This window comes from Rhopalosiphum padi, chromosome 4 (assembly GCF_020882245.1).
Source record: "Rhopalosiphum padi isolate XX-2018 chromosome 4, ASM2088224v1, whole genome shotgun sequence".
Taxonomy (NCBI): Eukaryota; Metazoa; Arthropoda; class Insecta; order Hemiptera; family Aphididae; genus Rhopalosiphum; species Rhopalosiphum padi.
In genome coordinates, this window is record NC_083600.1 from 34,046,355 (window position 1) to 34,058,839 (window position 12,485).

Below are 12,485 nucleotides of genomic sequence, written 5' to 3' on the forward strand. Positions count from 1 at the left end.
TTATAAGTCATTTTAATATTTTTTTTTTGTGCATAACATATAAGTAGGTACTCACTTTATTATTAATCGAAAAAAGCATGATTTTAACCATCAAGATCCCTTAGGCGATGGAAAGGGGAGGTGGAATTGCCACCAAGGAGACTCCCCTTGCAATATAATAAAAAAATATATACCTTTTTATTTTTACAAGCTTGTAAATGTCGATTCCAATTAATTGGATTTAGACCTCTTCTATCTTTACGATAAAACCCACAAACGCGTGAGTCCATAATAAAGTTTTATAGTTAAAATTAAAAACAATTTTAAAATATGATTATATTTATTTATGCCTTGCTTGAAACAATACAAAATAATATGATCGAAAAATTATTCTATTTTTTTTTACACAAGCACTTAGTTCACTAATACACTACGCTGCTGTCTTTTGGCATATTAATCAAAAATTAACCCATAAAACAAATAATTGAAAAATAAATAATAGTAATTATTTATATTTTATATTATATTATATGTGAATTGTGATCGTTGACAGCATTAGTACGATAATAGTACGTAGAAAAATCTACAGCAGCCTCTGGCTAGCGAGTTGTGGTATTATTAGGGTTCTAAAATTTCATGAAATTTATTTTTTTGAAATATTTCACGAAAGGTTTATCAAATATTTCATTTTTAGTAAAAATAAAAAAATATAAAAGATTAGATTTATAAAATATTTATAGCTTATAATAGTTATAATTATAACTAGAACTCGGATTTATAAGTATTTCTGAAACCAAAATATGTATTTTACTAATATGATTTATTTATTAATATTTAATCATATAATATATCCATGAGTTTCTAATGAAACAAATTATATTTTAAATAGTAAAATTATTTAAAAAAAGGTGTTAAAAATTATAAAGTATAAATAAAAAAATAAAAAAAAAATAAAAATATTAATTATCTTCATTACAATTTATGATAACATGCATTTTTAAATTTTCAAATTAAAAAGAACATAATAATTATTGGCATTTAACCAAGTTCTTCATCTGCCATATGGTTAAAATTGGTTGTGGAGGGAGGCTTAAATCCTGGTAGATACATATTTTTAAGTAACCAAATGCACTATTACCTATAGTTATCCTTATCTATATTATTTAACACAGCGGTTTCCTAACAGGGGGGGGGATTTAGTCTGCTTGAGGGGAATATAGTGATGAATTAATGGAATTATCTTTTTATATTCAATAATTTTTTCTTATACTTAATATTATTACTTAGTAAGTTGATTTATAATAAATTTTTAAAATGATGAAAATAATAAAAGTAAATAGTTGTATATTGTATAATATATATAGTTATTTTGTACTGCTCACAAAAACAAAATTCGCCTAAACTCTAATTTAAGGAGGGGGGAATGAGATTTTAGTAAATTTACAAAGGTAGAATGGTAAAATGAAAAAGGTTGGAAACTACTGATTTAACCTTTATACATATAGTTTTGCTATTGCCTATTTGAATTAAAATAAAATACAAATATAAAATTTGTAAATTTATAATACAGTATAATTTAGAAATTATGACCTATAGCCTACATGGCTATTATGTATATTCATATGTAGTATTTAAAAATTGTATGATTATATTATGTAGGTAACTTAAAAGTAGAATTATTTTTCAAATGTAAAATAATTTACGAGTCGCATTTGGAACAGTTTCATAATTGGAATAATTACAAATACTTTTTGTAACATTTTTCAATTTTTGTTACCTTCTTAACATGTAACTTGTCGAAAACATTTATGAATGAAGTGCTTATTTTTCCCCATGTTTAGTTATGGCTATAAGAACTTAAAATACATAAAAACAAAGCTTCATAAAATATTATAATTTAATGGTATGAAATTAGTGTAACCATTTAGTGTTTACTTCATGAAACTTTAATCTGTATACACTTACACTTCATAAAATAAGTTTATCTAAAATACTGATGAACAATATTATTTTCAAATCATAATACTCAAATTTACTTAACATCCACCCACCCATTAAAACAAGGGGGCGTTGCCCCCTCGATACACGTGTTCGTTGTCACTGGACCAATGTAATTATTAATCTAAATTTGTCACATGTTACTAAAAAAGGAGTAAATAGTCTCAAACTCCCAACTAAGGGATTAACACACAAGAATTTAAATATTTTGCAGTTTTGTTTTATTCTTAAAGGCTTAATAAAATTATATATAAAAAAAAAATCATACAAACGAGATTCTTCCCATTATACTTGAATGATAGTAGTAAAAGTATAAAATAAATTATAAAAAAAAATTCAATATTAATAATATATAGTTATTATATATATATATGTGTGTGTGTAAATATACACATATATATAATTATAAGTGAGTAGTTTATTTTTAGAACATGAATATGCTATGAGAATTATATATTATTACTAGTTAGGTTAGCGTTTCGATACTTGCCGAAAAGCCAAAAGGGGGAGAGGAAGAAAGTATGAAATATGTATCGATTTCAAACATACACAAAAAGGTGTTAACAGTAGAATTTCGTTCTTGTTCGTTTTTTTACTTAAATAATAAATTAATTTATACACTTAAAAACATAAAATATATATAATAATATGTATAAAATTATATAAATGGTAGAAAAATTTACATCATACAGAGAGGATATTGTCACCGAAATAGGAAATATTGGATTTTCAACGTTTTCATTAATTAAAAAAATAATAATAAAATGTTATATAATATGTATAGCTAAGCGGAATTTTATCGAGGTCCTATTTGTCTGGTCCCCATTTAAATTAAAGCGTAGGCCCAAACAAACAAACAAGTCTTAACACATAAATAAAATGGATAATTAATTATAATTAATATACTTAAGAGTTATGCATTAGGTTAATACCTGAGCTTCAGAGTTGTCTCCCAGTAATAAATTGTATTTTTTTTTTTTTTTTTATAAAGAATTTTTATAGTATTAATAATTAAATGGAGTCAATTTTATGAAACATATTTGCTCGACAACACAAATACGTATAAATTATTGTTGCCGAGCACAAAAAATCAGTTCATAAAAAAAATTGGATTGTGGGTATTAATTATATGTTTTCATATAACATTTATGTAACTTATTAATACATCATGTATGATTTTTTTCATTTTAAGTCAATAGTATAATGATGGGTCGAAAGTGTTGGTGAAATCGCTTAATTTAAAATGATGGTGATGAGTCTGCTTTATTGTAACCAGTGCAAATATCGCTCATTTGTCTTCTGGTTCTTTCTCTCCTTCTTTTTTTCCATCACCCTACAAAACATTTTTAATTAGAAATTATATTTTATGAGTATATTTAAGTATTACAGTTATATCTACAAATGAGTGTAAACTAACTTCACTCACTTTTTCATCAGACGTTTCTTTAGCTTCCTTTTCAGTATTTTTGTTTTCTGCAGCCTTCTTGTCTCCATCTTCTTTAGGCTTTTCTTCAACTGGTGGTGGTTTTGGCAAGTGGCTGTTTAAGTCTAGGTTCTTACACATGTCTTCCCAATCAGGGAAACACCGTTCCTTAATGCGGTTTGTGTGTTCTACTAAATTTCCGAAATTATCCACTAAATAGTCTCGTAATTGACATTCAACATCTTTGTCTAAAAAGAACAATTGTGCCAAGTTTGCAAAAGCCACTACGTCCAGCTGAAATAACATTGAATTTATTGTTATAAAACTGCAATGATAATAGTTTTGATTTATAAATTATTGTATTGATAAAAAAATTTACAGTTGAAGGTTCATTTCCAAAGAAATACAGTTTGTCGCCTAAAACATCAGATAAAACTTTAAGATCGTTTTGTCCAAATTCCAAAATCTCTTCAGGCTTATGAACTCCAATTCCTTGAGCTTTAACTTTTTTTAATCCCTGTAACAAGAAAACAATTTCATCCAATATTTACATAATGTATGTAGATAAATATTTTTCATTATAGTACACTGACCTTTCGACTATAACTGTGCTTGAACAAGAAATTGAGAACTCCATTTGGAACCCATGTACCAAGCGCATGTTGCAAATTCACTTTGTATCCTTTGATAACATTTTCTGGAGTTTTTGTCTTCCACCATGTTATAACCCTAAAACCATTAAATTTTAGTAAATTTCAAATTAAAATATCTAAAAATGTAATGATAACATACCAAACGAGTTTATTCTCAATCATCGATATCATAGCGTGTGATATGTTACGTTGATCTTGGCTCAATGCAGCATCAATGTCTTTGCCAAATTTCTGACTAAGCTCTTTAATAATTAGAGTACTATCAGCAATTTCTTCACCATTCAATTCAATAAATGGTAATTGTCCTTTTTTGGAACGATGTTTCATTTTGTGGTCGACATTCTAAACACAAAAAAAATTTGATTTTTGATTTTTAATATCAATACATAAATCACAAATCTGTAATACCAGTAAAATAATAACCTAATATTTATATTTTACAAGAGGAAATAATAATGATATGATAATCATTATGATAGAGATTAGTTAAGAAAACATCAGTTAAGAAGTCTAAGGTCCGAGTTTTCTAGGTTTATAAATTAAAGTCAAAAAAGGAACCACCGTTTAATCCCAGTGGACATTGAGGAAATAGTAAACAAGTTAAAGAAAAATAAGGTACAAACACATGCAAAATACATAACACTGATATTAAAAAATCAACATCACAAGGTATAAACAAACACCAACGGTCGTGGTAGCGTTGAAAGTGACACATTTAGTAGCAATATTATGAATTCGAAATGATTATTCGATTCGCTTTCGCCAGCAGTTTTTTTTTTAATGTTATTTTATATTTTATTATCAAAAATTAGAAATGTCATTCATAAATAATAAAATCATTTTAAATTACAGTAATATATAAGTTTATTCGGGGAGAAGAAGTATTAAGTCAATAACCTCGCAACCTCTCCGGTTGTATAAACGGTACTGGTTTTCGTATAGCGTGTGGTAATTTTGGCTTTATTCTTTCTATTAATGACTCAGTTTGAAGTTTAATTAAAAAAAAACTGTATGAAGAATCTAACAACGATGGCTGTGGTGACGATGGAGACATAATTTTGAGAATAAAGCACACCCTGTTGCATAAATAAGTGAGTCGGCATGCGACGCCCAAGTACTATGGTCGGCGATGGATGTAATACGAGAAAATCCCTTACATACCACCACTGCGGGGTTTATTGAACTCCCGAGCCGAGAAATACCACAGGCGGTCGTCATGGCAACAACGGCTAATGGTGTGGGGGTGAGGCCGAGGAGTTTATGGTTCAGACGGCGACAACTGTGTTATTGATCTCTTCACCATTAGCGCACATACACTACCCTCTCGCGTAGAAAAAACTCGACTAGAAATACATTTTTAAAATAATAAAAATAAACCTAATGCAAAATAGTTAAAACTCTATATTTTCACTGTTTCGATACTTCGATTGTGTTGAAAAACTGCATACACACATCTAACCTCATTTCTACGCTAGATTACCACTGTTTGATGACATAGTGTGGTGGAAGAGGTTCCCATAACCAGGCACTACCAAGTGCTTAACTATAATAGTGTAGTAAGTTAGGTAAAAAAAATCGCCTGTTTCATCTATCCTACCCCCTGCGATATCCTTTGCAACCTTATAACTAATTATTTTATCGACACAACCTGTATGTTAATATCACATAATGTAACACCGAATATTGTAGTCAAGCATGTGTGCACTACTGCAGTGGCAATCTACTTTCATAGAGCCAAAAATCGTCAAACTCGCCTCAAATATCACATAGCTTTAACGACTAACCTCTGACTGCTTCCAATGATCAGTTAAGCACTCGATTAAATGATAATCGGTTATTGGATCAAAATCATTAAAAATTTATACGCGCACGTGGTGCGTCATAATTTTATTGTGGTATACTACTTTGTATGGCGGCAAATGTTTATTAATATATTAATAAATATATTTAATATAAAGGTCAAAGTTTCGTGTCTCTCACGACCAGTAAAAAAGTCAATAGAATGGAATGCGCGCTGCATTCCACGCGCCACGCGTATTCATCATATTATTATATTATACTATTATAGTCGCCCGTATAAAGTCCTCCTCTGTCATCATATTATTGGTTGTATTACACATCAGACTATCTGTATTGTGCTTCCGTCGTTCGAGATCTATACAAGACACTGTAATTAATAATATAAACGTGTTCGCTTCCCAGATGTGATGAACAATAATATTAAATACACATTAACTCGAATCGACATACCAGAATAAATACGTCGTGGGACTAGTTATTTGAATTGTAATTAGTTATCATTATTCGATAAATTCACAACGGTTCGATATCATCCAACCAAAAATTTAATTATTTTCTTATTTCTTTCTTTATCACGAATCGCGGACACCCGCCGACCAACCACCAAATTCTCGTTTAACAAAAGCCAGAAACTCGACAACGATGATCTGAATTTTTATAATAGCGTGGAATGTCGTTATAAAAGAGAGCAACGCTAACAACAAGATATATTTGTTTAATTGATCGAAACGATAGAGCGTTAAACTAGGGTGGCAAACGAAAAAGAGGTCCAGTGAACACGATAACGAAGCAAAGATTAATGTCGGCGGGCCTTCTTTCAATCAATCCTTTCACACATACAACAAACGACCATAGTGTTATATCAAAATCGAGGAACATGATATTATCATCGTTATAATCGACAAACAGCAGCAAAGAATACTGTTAACTTTTGTCGGTAGAGACGAAAGTGTCACCGGCCCAACGCCTTAATAAGGATGTACGCAAAGTGAACTGGAATTGATATACTTGACGTGAGCACACACGATACATATCGTATATAAAAGTGAGCATGATGATAATTACATACAACGAAAAACAACCGTGAAATGGTCATTTAAAAAATAATAACTTTCAAAAGCTGATATATCCATTAAATATCCATACTTGGGACTCGCAAAGCATAAAATATTAATTATTATAATAATGACGTTATTAAAATTACCTGCATATCTACAAAATACAATTTGAGCATAAAAAAACAGATAAAATGCGAGATGACAAATTAAACAAATCTCATTTTGAACAGTATGAAAGAAGATTAATTTTTACCTCTCATAACTAAGATTTGAATAATATATATATTATATAGCCATATAGGTACATTATACACCTATGTGTATACATAGTAATTATATTTCGAAGGAACACGCACGCACAATGCAATACGAATATTTAAACATTTTATTATCAACTAATATAACTAAAAGGTATGCGGCGGTGGTGGCGCGGAAATAGGAGTCTCGTACACCGCGAGTCCGTGCCAGTTTCCACCGTTGCCAACAGGTTTCGCGCTATCCGGACGAACGAGGCGGAGGAATGCGAATATACAATTCGCAGCCACCTTAATAAAAATTAAAAACCAGACATTCACAGAGCTGCATGCATAATCGTTTTTATTAATAATATTAAGTAATAACGACACAGTACAGCAGTAACCAGTTATTATAGTAAGATGTTTCAATAACGCGCAAAATATTCACGAATCGCTGCATTATATCCGGTCACAAGATAATATGAGTAATAATAAAATTATTATGCATACAATGCACTATTGTGATGCAACGAGTGCTGTAGCACACTTCCACATACATTATGATACGCGCAAGGAATAATACCCACAGGGAGAGGGGGAGGGTATCATTATTACGATGCGTGTGTTTGGATTTTACAGCTATATAATTATAAAAATAATAAATGATTTTGTTGCGGATACAATATTTTATGGAATAAAAATAGCGTCCAAACGCCGAAGAGTGAAAAAAAAATAAGACACCTTAGTACTTAACACGTACGGGATGTTTTCTAGATACACTGTGATATGTATCATATATAACATACATATTTTTATTACATTTTATATGAGTTCACGAGATTTGAAATAGAAAAAAAATTACGATAATATAATATTTTTCTTTTTGTATACTAATATTAACCGTTGAAATTGAAAAGGTGTGGTACATATGTTTAAGAATAACATATAATATAATATCGTATAGTAGTTGTTTACAGCGATAAGGAATGCGGTATACACATTTTATATATATAATATATTAAATAGAATAATATTTGTATATTAAATAATATGCTTATGGGACATTTTATTTAAACAATAAACATTAGACGACTACAATGTCAGAACCGAGAAAAATAAATTATTATCGAACACAAATGGAACATTTCACAGTTAATTATTGCGATGACGACGACGTTTATCGGTCGCAACAGATTTTTTTGTAGCAATAAAATTTTATTTCCCGTTCCTTCTATATAGACGGGGATTCTCCAAGGAAAATGAGTATTGTAGTAACACGCCGTAGTGATTTCACCGGATTTCTACTTGTTAAAACGTTTCCACTACTTACAGTGAAAGCGTGTAATACATTAAAAATATAAATTTATAAATATTTGTAAACTCAAATTATTTAATTTTTTTTGAATAGGAAAACCCACGATGTCAGTTTTCATAATAAATTATATATTTTCCGCCATTGACAATATTGGAAGTTTGTATGACGCACAAAATATAAACATTACAAAAATCCTATATTGATAATTATTATTTTATCGTGTTATTACCAACTGAACAACTCCAATTTGGGCAAGAATTTTATTTATAATACGTTTTAATTACTTAGCAAGCCACCCGTATTTATTCCCAGCCGTTACAAGTTTTATCACAATCCAATACCGAACAATTATAACAAACAGCGGTTTTTATTGGGCGTTAGGAATTTCAACAATCGTAAAAGATAAAAATCATATAGAAGTAGTGAAAAAGTTCCCAACAACGTCCTCTTTAACGTAAATACTAAATAACGCTAATAATAAATCTTAGACAACATTATTATGATCGTCTGGTGAATGCCTATGGGCTCGATAATACGTATAAAATATAAATGAATAAAAATAGTATATAATAAATATATCGTAACGGTGAACATAGACCGAATAGTAGTCACTAGTTGATTTACGATATACTTCAAATTGTACGTTTATTATTAAGTAGGGAGTACCGTACCGAAAGGTCAAAAATAAATTGAAATTTTTTTCTTGTCAATGAATTTTAAATAACTAATCTAACTATCTACATGACTACACAGCATCAATAATAATATCTCTATTAAATTGTTATTGTTACACACAATTTTTTATTCAAGACACCAAACAAAATTTCCATTTCCAACAACAATATTAAAAAACAAAGAATTAAGAAACAGATCAGTGATCACACAACATGCGCATATGACAAATTACTTCAACTTGGACAAAAACACGTGCAACCATATGCACATGTGGAGAAATGTAGTTCCCATGCATTTTTGTATAAAGATGAAGTTTTACGATCTACGAGCACAAATGTCTCACGTAAATTAAAATAATATAATGTGTTATTATATGTATTTAAATTCAATAGGAACCAGGAAGTTTTCTAATTAAAAATAATAAAATAAGTTGATACTTATAACCGAAAATAATTTTTAACGATCTCAATAATCTTTAGTGGGCAGTATTAAATACATTTTAAATATAAATTAATAGAAAAATATTCACTAGTTTTCATCAGATATTATATACTATAAAAGGATACACCATTAAAAGCAAATTATAGTCTATTTAAAATAACCACAAACATTTTACGGGAATGTGTGATTTAAATATAAATAATTCATTTTTAATTATTTTAAATTAATAAATTAATTGAAATTTATAGATAAAACATAATAAATTCATCAAATTCTGAAATCGTTACTACAACTTTAAATAATATATTTTAAACCTACAATATTTTTGAAAAGTTAAAATCTTAGTTAAGTGGTTAACAGTTATCAAATAGTTATCAAATAAAATATAATATGTACAATAACTTATTAACGACAGGATAAAGGAGGCATACTACAATTTAGATAGATGTGATTTTTTTTGTTTAATGCAAACATTTGGTTTTAGTTGACTGTTAATGAAAATGTTTAATAGTCAATAATAAGATATGTATGTTATGGTATACCCATTAATAATTAAAAACTTGGTTTATCTCTTTATAAAATCAATTTGTTCTATCTTACTTTTCGACTAGATTATTAGATTTGTGTAATGTATCAAATAATAAATATGGCTGATCCACTTGTATCATTATTTTTCTATTATCTAAGGTGATAGTTCAATTTCCTACCAATTATACATGTTTGCTTTTTATCTAGTTCATGTTTAATTAGTTCTACCAAAAAACTAAATAGTTTACATAAAAATGTATACAATATATTCAATATTGTTTAATCATTATTCTTGATGAAAACTTGACAGTTTTTTTTTTATAGATTTCTCAAAAAACTTAAAAAAATGAATGCAAAAATATAATAAATAAAGGAATCTATCATAAATAAATGAAACATATACCTAAAAAAACTATTTACTAAGAGAAAAAAAATCAATTATCATTATTCATTAGTATTTGCTTTTAATATTTAGATTATTTAATATTGTACAATAAATAACTATAAAATGTATATATATAAATTATATTATATTATTTATCTATCTAATCATGTAACATATTTACTTCTAATAATAAAAATATTCAAAACATTATTTGAACTTCAATCCGTTTTCAATGTTGACATAGTACCTATCGGTGTCATTATTTTAATAGCATACAATGCAAATATAAAACATTCATCAAATGATTTTTAATAAAAATGATATACCTATTATTACAACTTCCAAGGCAATAAATTTAGTAAAACTATTTTGTAACAATGGGTACAATTAACTCTCTCCAGATAGAAATTTAACAAAATATGTTGGTAAATTCTTAGATACCAAGTATACGTGCATTCAAATCATTAAATATAAAATTAAATGTAGGTTTAGGTTGATTTAATAAAAAAACTATCAAAATGTTCAACAACCTGCAACTTTGAGGTGAAAATGTTATTATGAACTACCTAGTTATCTCTGGAGGTACTAAGTGTTAGTGGGTGGTACCAAAAAAAAGTGAGTAGTAAGTACTAAGTACCAAGTATAGAATATACATAGTGAATATTATTTTAATAGGTATCATGACGTAATGGGTACTTACCTCGTATTTGAGTCCAGCCAGCCTCAGCCATGTCTCCACCTTCAAGCAGTACGGTGACATGGATGGAATAACAGGAGTGCGCGAGAACTGGTACAGGTATACAACGTCCTTATCGAAGTTCTGTTTTTTCACGGAGAACTTTGGTTGCGGCGGTTCGACCGGAGCAGCAGGGGCTGCAACTTTGTCATCCTTTTCTGCTACTGCTGGTTTCTTGTCATTATTCTCTGTCTGTTTGTTGTTGGTTTCGGCAACGGCGTCTGCACCGTCCTTCACCGGTTCCTTGACGTCTTGCGGGACGTTCTTGGTCTCTTCCGTAGTCGCCGTAGTCATTTTTATGGTTCTTGTGTAGTGTAGTGCGATAGTAGTCGACTGATTTGCACGGCGCTACGTTCTGCTACGGGGGTTGGCGGGCAGTGTACACGCGCTGCTATCTAAGCGGTGCGCAGCGGCAACGGCAGTTAAACTCTACACAAAAAAAACAAATGATAATTAAAATAATAAATATTTTATTAATCCGTTCAAAGGCGTTTCTACACACACAGTCTCACTCCTCTCTCTCTCTCTCTCACACACACACACACACACACACACGCACATGCACAACTCACACGCGAGAGATCTAAAAGACGCGCGTATCAAGAGAAGACCCGCACAAAAATATAGTGCATTAATGAAGAAAATATGAAACGTTATTAAAACGCGCGTCTCTTATTACTCGGAGTGCTGTCCGTAAACAGATGTTGGGTGGTTAAAATATATATAAAAAAAAAATACGAACGAAATACAACAGAGATCAAGTAAACACGTACCGGCAGGAAAAGGACGCGACTTCGAATGCACGAATGACAAGCGTCGGCGGCGGCTGGAGCACGGGTCGGTGCAGCCGGGTATCGCGTTGGTCAAGAGTGACGCTAACCCGGCACGCACGCGCATCGCGAACTACTTTTGACTAACGTGCGACCGCCGCACCGCGCCGCCACGCCCTTTCCATCGACGCCGTTGCCGCTGCCGCCGCTGGCACCACCACCGGTACGAGTCGGCCACCGTACAGTGTTGTTCCATCGCAGGGATATTATATTATTATTATTATTATTATTATTTCACCGCTTAAAAAATGTTACCATTTTACCAAGTCTTACAGCGTTTTACACGATAATACAATATTTTCCTTTAGATCTAATTAGTAATTTGCGCGTCAAGATTGTCTTGGGCGAAAGACGTGGTATTTATTCAGCAACAACTAAAATAATATTATAACTTATAAGTTATAATACGATTTGACGACGCATGTGTT

General features: G+C 30.2%; 1 protein-coding gene across 2 annotated transcripts; it reads right to left on the reverse strand.

The window, feature by feature from the left end:
• Window positions 1-2,175: 2,175 nt before the first annotated feature.
• LOC132928627 (failed axon connections) lies at window positions 2,176-12,125 on the reverse strand. 2 transcript variants are annotated; one of them, XM_060993435.1, is made up of 7 exons: window positions 11,970-12,125; window positions 11,192-11,656; window positions 4,193-4,395; window positions 3,994-4,129; window positions 3,780-3,917; window positions 3,404-3,694; window positions 2,176-3,310 (listed from the first exon to the last, which is right to left on the reverse strand). In XM_060993435.1, the coding sequence occupies exons 2-7, from the start codon at window positions 11,519-11,521 to the stop codon at window positions 3,266-3,268; spliced, it is 1,143 nt and encodes a 380-aa protein (XP_060849418.1). In that variant the 5' UTR covers window positions 11,522-11,656; window positions 11,970-12,125; the 3' UTR covers window positions 2,176-3,265. The 2 variants fall into 2 exon arrangements, with proteins under 2 accessions (XP_060849418.1, XP_060849417.1); XM_060993434.1 differs by having other exon boundaries at window positions 3,395-3,694.
• Between the last annotated feature and the right edge of the window lie 360 nt (window positions 12,126-12,485).

Excerpts from the sequence above, each read along its gene's own strand:
- LOC132928627 (XM_060993434.1), bottom strand. The coding sequence starts at position 11,521 with ATGACTACGGCGACTACGGAAGAGACCAAGAACGTCCCGCAAGACGTC. Across the intron at positions 3,695-3,779 it reads TTGGAAATGAACCTTCAACT|CTGGACGTAGTGGCTTTTGC; the intron begins GTAAATTTTTTT and ends ATGTTATTTCAG. Across the intron at positions 3,311-3,394 it reads CTGATGAAAAAGTGAGTGAA|GGTGATGGAAAAAAAGAAGG; the intron begins GTTAGTTTACAC and ends AATGTTTTGTAG.